We start from the raw sequence: 14,144 nt of genomic DNA on the forward strand, positions 1-14,144 counted from the left end.
TGGCAGGTACAGTAGGTGAGAAAGGTGTAGACAGCTGCTCGATGGAGTTTTCTTTCAGCTGTCTGCTTGGAGAAAAGCGCTCCTCAATGATAACGTCAAATTTGAAAATGCTACAACAGGAAGTGCTACTACTGTCAATTTTAAAACAAAGTCGCCGGAGTGATGGGAGTCTTCTGAAGAGTCTTCAGTATGATTGGCAGCACTTGGCATGAGAATTTAAAGCTTTATGTGCATAGCACAAAAATATTGTGAGGGCTGATGACTTCACAGATGTTTAAATATCAGCTATAAAATGTAACAGGGTGTTAAAAAATGAGAGAAACCGTTGGTGCCAAAAAATGAAATCTTTTTCATTTTTGAACTATTGCAGCACATACCCTTTAGCCATTAGCTTTGAAGCTCCCTTTATGAAGTGAAACGAATAACTGAAAACACTGTATATTTTAATTACAAAGTTTTAAACGACCCATCATTTTATTAGCCTGTCAATAAATGCAAAAAAAAAACACACATTTCACCTCAAATATCTTTTAAAGCATTTAGAATTGACAGACTACCTTATATCCCAAATACAGCCACTAAAACCTTGTGCCATTCTAAGTAGCTCCCTGACCACAGTTCACCAGATTCAGATCCCATTCTGTTCTCTAAAAGGCTAGACTCAGTGGTAGGATAACATTTACTCCAAATACGATGAATGCAGACAATTTCTATTTCAGTCCTGTGATAACTCTGTCAGTTTCACCCTGTTCTTTGGCAGGAGAACCTCTGAAGTTATTACAGAACACTGTCAATACTCCATAGATAGCACACCGCAGTCAAATACTCTGCCCTTAGGATATTTGCTGCTTCGACCTTGAAGTGGAATTTTTTAATTCAAATCAATACCACAAGGTCACTTTAAAATTCAATTAATAAAAAAAGTGTAAAATACTCCTCGCACTGCTTCCCTTGAACCTATTATGAGAACAGTGAACAGCTGTTCAAATTTGAAAGAAAGAAAAAATAAATTAAGATTTGTATTATTAACGACCAAGGTGTGCTAGAAATAGGTTCTTCATGGTGCAAAAAAAATAGATTCCTTGTAGAGCGAAAACAAAAATCCAAATTTAACCCTTTAAGTTTGAGATATTAAAAATAATATTTTAGACGGTGCTCAAAAACAAATGCATATCTTTTGTTTCACTTGGATCCTTGTGCAAAACTGCAAGACAGATTCTGCTAAAATATGCATGCTAAGCAACTGCACACATTTCATTTTTAAGCTTCCCTGAAGGAAAAGGCTTGTTTCTACTAAGCAATCGGCCATCACGTGTCTTGCAATGCTTTGCTCTGTCTATAAATACACACACAAAATAGCTAAATAAAACCTCTCATTTATCCTGAACCTGCCGTTTAACTGTATGCACAATGAAATTCAGCGTGTGGGATATACAGGGGTGCCCCAGGAACATGCCAAGCAGGCTGAGCGCTAATTAACAGTAGCTAATTATCAGAGAGATGCACTCCTCACTGCAGTCTGTCACTGAAGGGAATTTGCTGGTCTCTTCCCCTGACCCCAATCTCATGCCCTAATTAACGCTGTATCATTCCTGCCACAACTGCTGCTGCTGCTGTTTACAAGCAGCCATTTAGGACGGAAAAGAGACCAAGACAATTAATTTTATACCTAGTAATGATGATTAAGTAAACATGTAAAGCCCATTTCAAACATACCTTCCAAAATGCACAATTGTGTTTTCATGTTATTACACAAGTGATAACAAAACAATGCAGGATTTTGCAGAATATTACCTAAAGGCTGGGGCTATAGTGGAATACTCCAAAGCTTTTACTCCCTTCACATAAGCTTATTTCAAAGAGCTGAGTGGTTGAAATGAAATGAAAAATAATCCAAGACACGCAAAGTGTGCAGCAAACTATTTTCTGCATGTAAAGAAATTCCAAAAAAACAACAACAATTGTTTGTACGGTTGCATTATCTGAAGGTTGTACTTTTTACTGCACCTGCACTGAAATAAGCACATTAGTAGCTTTTAATAAATGTTTGATGCAAACTTTATATGAATACTTGGAAGGAAGGAATAAATGGTAAAATCGCCTCGTGCAAAACATTATAGAAGTGCGTATGATACAAACCACATTTGTAAAGTCATTATATAAAAACTGAACTGCATTTGGGGTTTAATATTTTAGTATTGCCAGAAGACCTGAGAGAGAATTGTATGGGCACATCCCAGGGAATGCAGCTTCAGGCGGCAGTGAGATGCTGAGTTGGATCAGTCCGCCAAGTTCAAGGATAGAATTGGTTAAATCCGGCCAGCGAAAATGTAAAAGTTGCATTTTGTTTGGAAATATTACATTATATTTCCTTGATTTCACTGTTGCCAACTAAAAACATTAAAAACAATTATATGCACTGGCTTCATGGCCAAAAATAATTCCCTACCCATCGAGTGAATAAGACCTCAAAGTTAGAAATAAATAAATGGCTCCAAACCTACACTCGCTACTTGATCACCTCTCAGGAATTTATTGTTCTTTTTTTTGATTAATCCTAGGCTTGGGATTATAGTTGCGATTTTTTCTCCCTTTTTCAAAGTATAGAAATGATGAGAAGCTTAATCAAAATGTCTAAGGCATTTTCAGGAAAAAAGCGATTAATGATCAGACTAGGCTACAGCTGCTTTTGTGAGACAGATTACAGAGGCAGTAAGGAAAGCACATGGTCTTCTTTTTAATGCAGATTTGGTGGTATACAGATAATTACTACATGTTGATTCATTTTTGTAAGTGGCAACCTCTATTTAGTTCTTAAGTTTTTCATGATAAACATCATAACATCAGTAAAACAAGATCTCTTCGAATCAAATTAGATATGGATTGCACCGGTAAAAGGATCAAAAAAGCTCATACTGTATCTAGTATTTCCAAAAGGTTGAGCTTCACTCTTTATATTTTGAATTTTGATTGTGAAGAAGTTTCTGTCATCTTCAACCTCAAATTAATAAAAGGGTGACAGTCTGTATGGTGCTTACATTTCTCATGCTGTATTTTAATTGGCTACAACACTGAAGTGCATGAAACTCACCAAACCTCTGCTCTTGGCAGCACCAGGGAATGACACAGAGAAATTAAAAGTGCACCAGCACTCCTCATTCATGAGAGCTACACATTGCACCTTTATTTTCCTTTTAGACATGCTTCCTCAGTTCCTTACCCTTTTGTTTCTGATTACAACCCTCTTGTAGATGACAGATGGCTTTCAAAAGATGAAGGAAGAACATGCACTAGAGCACCCCCCTATCCACACGCAAATCGTTTCTGTTTCACAACGAAAACAAACAGCTCACTAATTTAAGAATGCCACAGGAGATGGTGGGATCAGCGCTTGTTCAAGTCTCAAAAGCAGGTGCTGTCAAAGTTCCTGTCAAAACTGCAAGAACAGGTGGCCCAGTTCTCAAGTCATAATACACTGATACATTGAATCCTGCCACCGGGAATGAAATGGGCATCTTTTCGAACTATAATAATCACAGATAGCATCGCAAGAAAGTCAAGGAATGAAGGAAGGAACTTGCAACACCCTACTGTGAATGCTACTAAATGAAATAGATAACTACATAACCTGTCCACTATTTTATTTTCCTTCATCTACAAGTGCAGGCAAAAGGCAATGTTTGTCGCTACTACCTTGCTTCTGGTATTTTAAGAATATATAACATTACTGGAAACAGGGATTTTCAATATTTTCAGAACTCAGTGAACCAGGGAACACATTATTTAGCTTTTAAAAATGAAAAGTTGAGCATCCAATCATTGAATGTGAGCTATACCCTATATGTGCTGAAAGGGAAGGCTGTTTACTCCAACTAGAAAACAGGTTATGTAGTCAGACGCTAATAAGCACTGCAGAGCGACATCTTTGAAATAAATGTAAACAGTTCCTATCGTTCTTAGGCTGGCTCATTTCACATACCTGATAATACCAACATCAGGTTCTACAAAAAGCAACCACTGTCATCAAAGGGTGTTACTTTAATGGGGCTGTTAGTTTATGCTGTTGTCTAGTCATGCAGAGGTAACACTAATGCACTGCTGCTTACTGATAGTGCCATGTCCTTGATGCTGCTTGCACTTTTAACCTTGTGACTTCATCAAAGAAAGAAAACTTAGCAACCCAGAGATAATGACCACAAATCCATTAAGTTGGCCAAAAGCACCAGTTTAAACTCCCACTCACAAGACAGAGCCCACACACCCCCGTCAGCTCTACACCCTCCTTAGTGATCACAGCTAAGGCTACAGATTTTCAGCTACGCTTAAGCAGCTACAGATTATCAGGGTTGACATGCAGCATGCTCATAAAGCTAATAGGTGCAGCTAAAATGCATGTCTGCTGTTTCCATTTCAATTCACTGGTTTCTGAGGTGGGACATGACATCTTTTACTGTACCTTATCATATAATCCTTTGCATAGGTTTATAGCTGAGAAAGTGTCTGTTCTATACTCCAATCTTAAAAAACGTGGGCTTCCAAAGGTCTCACAAATATATCTTACAAAATTACCAGTAGTGCAAGAGAAAGGTCAGGTATCCTCACCTATAGGAGAGTGTATCAAGTGTTCTGTGGACAGTTACAAAGCTTTTAGCGCTAGCAGCTCTACGCCACTAACATCACTAAAACGAGCTGGTGTTAATGAACCAAAAATTAGAATAATGGTCAAAAGGAATAAAAGTACTGTAGATAGGTGTTATTGGTTTTGGGGACATCAAGAAAAAGCCACTCAACTCCAGGCAAATACATTTATTCACACCTATCACATTTAAAACCAAGGTGCCCCAGAGTCATTAGGAAGATGATACAACATTAACACTCCACAGAAATATGTTTTAAAACGAGGAGGAACCTAGAACTGAAAACGATAAGGAGGTTGGAACTGAATACCTTAGAAAATGAACTCATAATGCTTGAGAATTCATCTTACCAGAAGTACAGCTGAGGTACCATTGGGTCTAGATAGCTCAATTGTCATATCGGGAAACATGCGTCCAATCCGGGATATGACATCGTCAACATACCTAAAAGAAAGAAAGAGAACATCATTTTTACAAGTTATTACTTATGTAACCCCCTACCTCCCTGAAAGAGCACACTGTGGTACTGAAAAGTGTTACCACCATGCCACCTGATCCCAGCCTGGTCAGTACTGTATGAGAAACCTCTAAGAAAAAACAGGTTGCTTCTTTAAGTGGCATTGGTGAACCAGTAGGTGGTGCTCTTCCCTCTGGATCAGAATTGCCAAACCAATACCCTAGAAATATGACCATCAGATAACAAACAAGGTTCTCACTGCCAGATCATTAAAGGTTCCATGGTGCTGTTTTTAACAGCAGGGGTGATTCTATACATCACTATTATGACCAAAACAAAGTTATTTGGATGATGCTTTTAACCAAAGCAACTTACATTGCACTCAGTATTTTTACTGGAGGAATTTCGATAAAGTACCTTGCTCAAGAGTAGACTAGCAGTATCTCACTTGAGACATGAACCCACAATTTTCCAGTTAAAGTGGCACTCCACACTGCTGCCCTTGCAGTGGGTGCTGTATTTCAGTGCTGGGTGAAGTGCAAAGTACAAAATATTTTTGCAGTTGAGTGTTATCCAGTCATAAATCAGTGTGTTCACTGTATCACTCAGCTTGAGCATTAATGTCTTCAACGGAATCATGATTTCTTGTCAAATGCATGCCCACATTAACTAAAAAATGTAAATCTTTTGGCTTTCATAAAACAAAAAAACTGCCTTTGTTCATATTTCTCCACTTAACTGAAACAATTTTGTCCATTTCATGTTGCAAAAATATTGAAATAACACTTCCTGTCAGCAACAGAATGGTGTCCAGCTGGTTAGAATGACTGATAGGGTATCGGTGGTAATTCACAGGCTGCCATAATTATTTTTCCATCATCTTTATGTGGTGTTGCAACGAAGCGAGAACACGTCATCACTCAGGCTGGAAATCAGGTCTGCCATAAACCAGTTTGTGCATCGAAGAAGAGACCCTGTTTCTGAGAACAGGAAACCATCTTTCCTACAAAAAAAAAAGGAAGTGGCACCTACTTTGGCACTTTGCAAACTCGCTCTATGTCCACAGTTTTAAATAATTTCCAGCAATGCAGACAAGGACCTGATGAATAACTTACTACACTAGGGTTTTTTTTCTCCTCTGCTGGAGCTTGAGTGAAACTTGGCAGGTTTGTGCGTAGGAAGAGTGTTGCTGTTGGCAAGGCTACAGCACAGTTAACCTATGTTATTCCACAATAACTTACTGACTGGTGTTAAAATAAAGGCATACTATATGTGACCACATACGTAAATTAAATTGGAATGCATAAGTGATTTCTATACACTTTTTGTATGGATTTAAAAATAAACGTGTCAGCATGTGTTCCTGTTTCTCTGAAGCCCTGTATGTACCCCAGAAATGCCCTAAAAGTCAGAGGGTTGGCAAGTAAAAACCTTGGACTTCAGTGACTAATTTCTCTCTAATATTTAAATCATGTAATAAAGTCCAGCAGCAGATTATTCTAAATATCCTTATTGTCAAGCCAAGGCCAGCAAGAGGTTCTTCTAATGGTGTATTGTACATCTTATTCAAGGGGACGTAGAATACAAGGTCCACTCAGGTACTTCAGTCACCACTGATTCATAACATCATCACGTCAAAACCCTGACAGGACCCTCTGTCTCAAGACCTCAATGCCATTCATCAGTACTCCTGGCACAAGGTCCTCAAGTCTCAGACCTCATATTTGTGCATGTCAGCAGAAAGCAACTGTCAGGCTGCCACTACTTACAGCCAGAGGTCACCGTTAACTATATGCTAATCAGGATTTAATGAATATCTCTTTATTGCCTGCAATCAATACATTTCAGTGAGGGGCGTGGAGCATAATGCAAAAGAGCAAAAACGGGAAAAAAAAACGATTCACTGAAGCTGAATTATACCAAGTCGGAGTGCATGTCTAAACATTCAGATTTTTTTAGGCCTCAAGGTTTTTCTAAAGCTTTGGAAATTTATAGTACAATATATCTTCTTTAACTCAGTCTGCCACTTACACATTTTACATAGCTTAGCTTGTTTCAAAAGCTGGTCCTTCCTTGTCACCTACATAAGGCTAAAGAATATACTACCACACCTCATCTTCATTAAAATTGGGGTTTAATTATTATTAATACAAGGTATGTTCTCTATGAACAAACCTAATGTTTTACTCTAAACATGAAATAGTCTCAAAAGTGGAAAAGGTATACATTGCACATTCTTTGATATTTTATAACAAGTTATAATCTCAGTTTGGGCCTTAACTTTAGATTAAAAGCATGAAACTATTCTTGACTATAAACATGTGTCTTCAGGAGATACAAAGAAAATGAATGCATTCAATCTGTTTATTATTTGCTACAGAAAGGTGAAAATTAGATTGGAATGAATGAACAACCAGAAAATAAGACTCTTCATCTCTGTAACCTTCCTTTCCATCAAATCATAAATATAATAAAAAACTAAGGTGCTTGGAGGTATTCCATTGTTACAGGATAGCCCTTCATCAAACCAAACCATGGAATTACTCACAATTTATCTCAAGCATGGTAATTTATTTGTTACAGGAAGGCCAAATGAGAATAAGAAATAAGAACAACAATAACATTGTATTTGCGGCATATAAAGGTGTCAGTAAGGTTCAAGATGAGGCTTGCTTTGCAATTCTGGCGCCAATTAATTCACCGCATAGTGTGGGCTTTTTGGGTGCAGAATAATAATTGACTCTTTCCCACTTGATATTTAAATTTTGTCACGGTTTATCAATCTGAAGAAAAGATTCCTGCTCAAGCTGTAGGCCAGTTCTATTTTGACACTGAAAACTATTTCAGAAGAGACAATACTTAGGAAGCTAGAAATTCTGAAATATATATTTTATATGGTAATCTTTAGTGGGTTAAGGCCTGTTTCAGGGAAAGCTACCTGTACCTCCACCTACAACACTGCATTTCTACCTGCAGTTTTTTCAGATACTCACTTTCTCTATTTCATAACACTTGTCCTAATCATCCTGGGTCAATCTTTTTGCAGAACCCAGATCAAATTAAATTCCCACATTTTAGGAAATTACAACCAAGGTACTGTAGGTAGGATTAGCAAGAAAAGCAAGATCATCATAATCAACAACACTACACCTGACACATGCAATTGTCTATGCAGGACAATTTAGGTTTATGCCTATATTGGTAAACATCCTTCTTTCCACCATCTAGCCACAAGCTAAAGAATTTATCATTTAAATTGCTCCTATTACAGGGCTATTTCTTAGAACTGGAAATGAACAAGGTTCATCTAGGAAACAAGCAGACAAAATGCACCACCACAGAGCCCACAGATTTCCCTGAACTGCATATAATTAGCCCGATATAATCTTTCTAACTAATTCTTCTCTTTTCACCAGGGCCTAGAAAATAAAACTAAAATATTGCTCCTGCTAGATGGAGGAACTATCGAGGAGGACTGAAATCCCTTCAGCCCATGAATTTAAATCAGCTCACTTTTAATGCACTTTTTAAAATTAGGATCTCTCTTTGCATCTGAAGAATTAACAATTCAATTATTTCATAGGCGTACAAAAAGCAGACAAATATACGGTGATCTGTAATCAGTTGAAAAGGTTTCAGTAGATTATAAAACAGGAAAATATCCAATCCCAATGTTACTGTTATAAGGCATTTCGAATTCAAAGTTCACCTCTCTTTTCAAGTCCACAGAAGTAAGAATGCATGTGATCTACCAGCCTTTGCTATTTCACAAACCACATGCTTTACTTAGGTGAGCAGAAAGCTGCACTTTTCACTGCTAAACACGGGCTTTTCAAGAAAAATCATCCAAACTCATAATTTTTCATGTAAAAAATGATGTACCCAGGTATCATTAGTTAAATCAAGAAATTAATAGTTATCTTGTTGTATACCCAAAACCACTTAAACCATTAGAAGCCAAAGTCTGTACAGAGCACTGTTATTTTCAAGAAAACATGAGATGCTGAAAACATGTTTTACTTCTGTAGTGCTCTAACAATCTCCCGAAGCAAATATTTGAAGGCTGGTATTTCTTACATATACTACTTCACTCTACAGTATGGTAAGCATATTACTTATAAACGTATTGGCCTTTTGACCTGTGTTCGTAGAGTCTTACAATTGAAGCTATAAAAATAATAGAGGGATACACAAAAGGTCTTTAAAATAGAAATGTCACAGGATATAAAATGGGAGCATACTGCTCAAGGAGAAAGATAAATCTAAGCTTCTTCTGCAAATATAAATAATTTAAGTCTAAGGTTCTACATGATTGTCCTCAGATGTTACTGTAGTTATAAAAGAAATGGAGTGATTGACGGGCTAGACTTAAAGGCTTTGTGAATTGCCCATCTTCCCTACTGTTTTCACTAATGGCACAGATAAATGTCTGAAGTTGGATACGTGTCAGAACATGCCAGAAAAAAGGGATTTTAGGTACGTTTACACTACCAATTACATATTGTCTACTCGCATATGGATTTCACAGTTCAAAAGTACCTGTGTGGAGGGATCAATTTTATTTTGTTTTTCTTGTTATTGTTACATAAAAACACATAGCTTTATCAATATACAGTATCAGTTCAGAGACTGCTTTCTTCAGACATTCTCCTCTAATGTACTGTGCCATTGTTTGTTATTTGCACTTTGTTTACTGTAAATATACAACACGAAAAGTGTTTACACTCAAAAGTGCTGCTCTGTATCCACGTGGATTTGAAATTCATTTGTTTCTATTTTTCTTCTTGAACAGTGTATGCATTGTGCTTCACACTTTATAGTGCAAGCCTTATCATAATTTTATTTGCTTAATTTTATTAATACTTGTATGCAATGACACCTATCATTTCCTTCCTACCTAAACTTAATGTAAAGCTTGTATATAATATGTTACCCTATATACTGAAGCTTGCTAATAAAATAACATCAACAGATGTATTACACACTCCCGCACCAAGCAATTTTATTAAGAATGCAAATTCATCAAATCCCGTTCTTTGTGTTGTCTTGTCAAGCCTAGTTGATGAGACGGTGAGAAATAGAATTAAAAAAAAAAACAGAATACAGCTTAAGTGCCCTTTGATATCCTGCTTCCAATCCAAAATATTTTATCTCAGCAGAATATGGTGTAGTGGCTGATTGAATTATCCAGTTATAGAGAATCAATGCATTACGCAATCATGAATTAATGCATTATTCAAAGTAGTTAAATTAGAAAATACCTCCCTGCTCAGATTTAATTACAGGAATCTAAATTTATGTATTATGTATAACAAATATCTCGAATTTAACAATAATTAAATGTCAGCATTGAAAATAAACCACTAGTGACGGGGGGCTTGCGTTTGAGCACATAAAACACAGTACCTGTGCTTTTCCTACTGCAGCAATTTCGATACATGATTTGATTCTACCTAAGACCAGTGAAATGTATTAAAGGGCCAAAGGGCCTTCCAGCTGTTTATTTTGTTTGTTTTAAGCATAATCAATATGAAGGCCTGCCAATTTCCTTCACTTTAGTGGCTGAATTTTATCATCACAATGGGGAAATGTGAATCTGGGTCCCATATGACTTTTGAAATAGCCCAAAAATAACCACTCAACACCATTCTACAGTCCAAAGGATCCAAATGGATAATATTAGAGCACAAAACAATCGAGCATCCAGAAAAAGCTACATTTTATGAAAGGTGTTCTTTGATTAAAATTCTATAGTGACATCACAATTTTCACTTTTTCCAAAAACTTTGATTATCAGCTATTGGTTTGACCATGCGTTTCCTAGTAGGTGTAAAAAGTGTAGCAGTGTGAGCAAGAGGGAACTCGCAGACTGAAGTCAAGTTTCAAGTCAGTTTGTTCAAGTCTACAGTCAAGTCTTGAGACAAAAATTAAAAAAAAAATCAAATGCACTGTTTTACTGCAGGGCTGTTTTAATTATGTAAGCAAACATTATTTAGGTGAAAAGAATGAAAGTCTTATTCCCTGAAAACAGGTGTCCCCTGCAATCAGCCAGGGAGAACACGATGGAATGGAATGAAAGCAACATATTAAAAACACCATTATACATTTGCCGTGTAAAAAAGAAAAATCATTTTCATGAGGGCAAGCAAATAAGTAGGAAAATGAGATACTGTCCTTTTTAATATGGAAATCCGTGGCAATAAATTCAGAATGTGACATTTGTTTAATATTGTCTCCAAGTCAAAGAAATTTCTGCTGTATTGTTTAACTAAATGCCACAGAATGATCACACATTCCTTAATGTAGAGAAGAGAGAAATCAATGCTGATCTATACATGTGTACTTTCATTCTGAGTGTACACAGAATTTCGGTAGTACAACAATTATACCTAGGAGTAGTTACAGTTAAAACATCTGATCTAGCACTGTAACTTTTCAACACTGTGATACCTAAGTTATTTTAGTGCACAAATTGAATTCCCTAAATAAGATAATAACCGATCAGTGAAAATAGTCCAGGTCAATAAATGTTTGATCATGAAGACAATCACTATGGTGTGATTTCTGAGATTGTTTTGGAATGGTATCTCTTTAAAATGTATATTGATTGCCTGATGGGCAACCAAAAGATTTACTGTTCAATCACTTCAAACTAAATAATCTTGGAAGATTATTTAGTTTGCTACCTACTATAGTAAGTTATTTTTAACAACCACACCTGAGCTTAAATTAACCTCTTCAGCCTAAAGCCTATCCTATTCTTCTCCCCACATGTCAGGATGGTGCCTGGGCTGGGCACCATCTGAGTTGGATTCTGCATCACTATCATGGACCCAAGAGGGACATTGTGAATACAGCTATCGTTTAGGAGGATTTGCTAGTCTACATGGAATACTGACACACGGAAAGACAAAATGGAAGGCTTAATACTCCACACTTAGTACTTTTTTCTGAATTGTATAATGTTAGCAGGAGTTTCTGGTTCTTCTCCTTCTGTATTGTAACATCATGTACTGTCACACAGCTTTGTTAAGTGCTTTGGGGGAAGGAAAAGGTGTGAAAGGCACGATAGATATAAAATGTATATATTTTATCCCTATAAACAATAAGCAGAAGCACTGCTCAAGGGCAAAGTTCTCAAGTGGGCTTTCTTAGCTACACTTTCACATACAGTATGTGGCCTACAGACCTATCAGGCCAGATCTTATTCCAGTTTCTGTATCATTAAGCATGCTGAGAGGATGTAGCTTTTCCTTGGATGGAATACCATCACAGGATTACGCTCTATCAGTGCTGGAACCCTTAGTGTAACTGGGTGGACAGGAGCAACTGGGGTGAAGTACCATGCTCAAGGGTACCACATGTCATGTCTGTGACAGGACGTGGCACTGCAACCATCCAGTAAGTGAATCCTGAGCTCTAACCCCTACTTTGTGATGCTTCTTATGTTCTCCTTCCTGAGAAGGTGTGCTTGAATAAATAAAATTAATAACCCAGGCACTGGAATGGCAGTGAGCACATATCAAGTGTGCTGATTACGCAGGACACGAGGGGCCAGATGGTGAAATGGGCCCACAGATTTATCCAGGTCGGTGTAATCTGGCCTGTAAAATGAGAGAAATAATCCCCCAATCTCTCACTGATTAGAAGGGAAAAGATGTTTTAAAAACATCCTGAAAAATTAAAGTATGGTTATGCAATTGCCGGACGTGACCTTAGGCTGGAAGCTGACCCTTTCTTTCCAGGCATCGTGGCGGGGTGTTAAATCAAAGAGTCGACAGCTATCTCCACACAATTCGGAAAGCAAAAAGAAACAGGTGAACACAGGAAACAGGTGTAGGCGGTCATCACAAAATCAATTGCTTAACGTCTCTTCACCATGCCAGTCACCCAATCAAACAAAACAATTTTAATTACAGCTCAGACAACACGATCTATTGGTCAACAGACTAATTCTGACATTTCTTGATAAAAACATTCATGTTTTTATTCCTATGCCATTCACAGTTTCGCGTATGGTAAAAGCAAAGACACAATTAACAAGATATTGCCTATTAAATGTCTCGCGCTAATGAAAAACACGCCCCCAGCAAACACAACAAGCAAATAAAGCCAAAACCAGCTCTGTATAGTTCAGGACTCCCTGAAAAGTTCATACCCTGTTCTTGCTCGTTTTCAGATAATTACTACCTACTCCTTGCACTTCAGAACACAGCATTTCAATAAATCCCTTCACTGCTAAAGTACTAAACAGATAAAAATGTATTTTCATATTCATTATATAAATCACTATCAGCCTGAGCCTGCAGCCACAGCTAGTGTGCATTTATTATTTCAGAAATGTTGCTAACAGGTGAGCTGAGGATTAATGAAGTCTCTAGAATAAGGAATTACATCTGGAAATGACAGAATACTTCCTCAGCATGCCCCTGCATTAGTGCTTCATTCCAAGGTGTTACAGTCAACAAGGTTTGAAAATTAATTTGTCTTGCTGCTATGATTTTTTCTTTAAATCCTATCATTACAAATGACAGCTGCCCTTGAAAATAATGCATGTGCAGTTCTACAATTAAAGTGAAATCATCAGATTTATCCAAGCCTCATAAACGCCAACTTGCCCTCTCTAATGGGATAGCTGGCAACAGGAAAATAACAGCACTGCAGATCTAATTACAGAAATATTTTGAAATCCAAGCAATGTTTAAAAAAACATAACTCACGTTGTTTGAGCACTGCAGCAGGCTGGAGTCACCTCTATGGGTAAAATAGTCAGGCACATGCACTTTAGCTTTACCTCAGATGTAAAGATAACAATGCCTCTATGGATCAATCCAGTTAGGAGAGTTTGCTGTTTTAAGTATGTCTATTTCCTGTACATCCTTACCAATCTGAATCCCTTGATGTTACAAAACAAAACAGATCTTGCTTGGACCCCTGTTTTCAAGTCACATCTGTCTAGGGAGTGAAGAGTTTCTGCACTGAAAACTTCAACTTATTCTATATTTTTAACTCAAACCCCAAATGGAGGATTCCCTAGAAACCCAGAAAAC

At 37.2% G+C, this 14,144-nt stretch overlaps 1 protein-coding gene across 1 annotated transcript in view; it reads right to left on the minus strand.

The window, feature by feature from the left end:
- Positions 1–14,144, minus strand: part of med27 (mediator complex subunit 27) — a 94,476-nt gene that overhangs the window by 26,178 nt on the left and 54,154 nt on the right. The window contains exon 4 of the mRNA XM_006640655.3: positions 4,988–5,081. Within this exon, the coding sequence (XP_006640718.1) occupies positions 4,988–5,081 (94 nt within the window). The remainder of the gene's footprint in view (positions 1–4,987; positions 5,082–14,144) is intronic.

This window comes from Lepisosteus oculatus, chromosome 24 (genome assembly GCF_040954835.1).
Source record: "Lepisosteus oculatus isolate fLepOcu1 chromosome 24, fLepOcu1.hap2, whole genome shotgun sequence".
NCBI classification, from domain to species: Eukaryota; Metazoa; Chordata; class Actinopteri; order Semionotiformes; family Lepisosteidae; genus Lepisosteus; species Lepisosteus oculatus.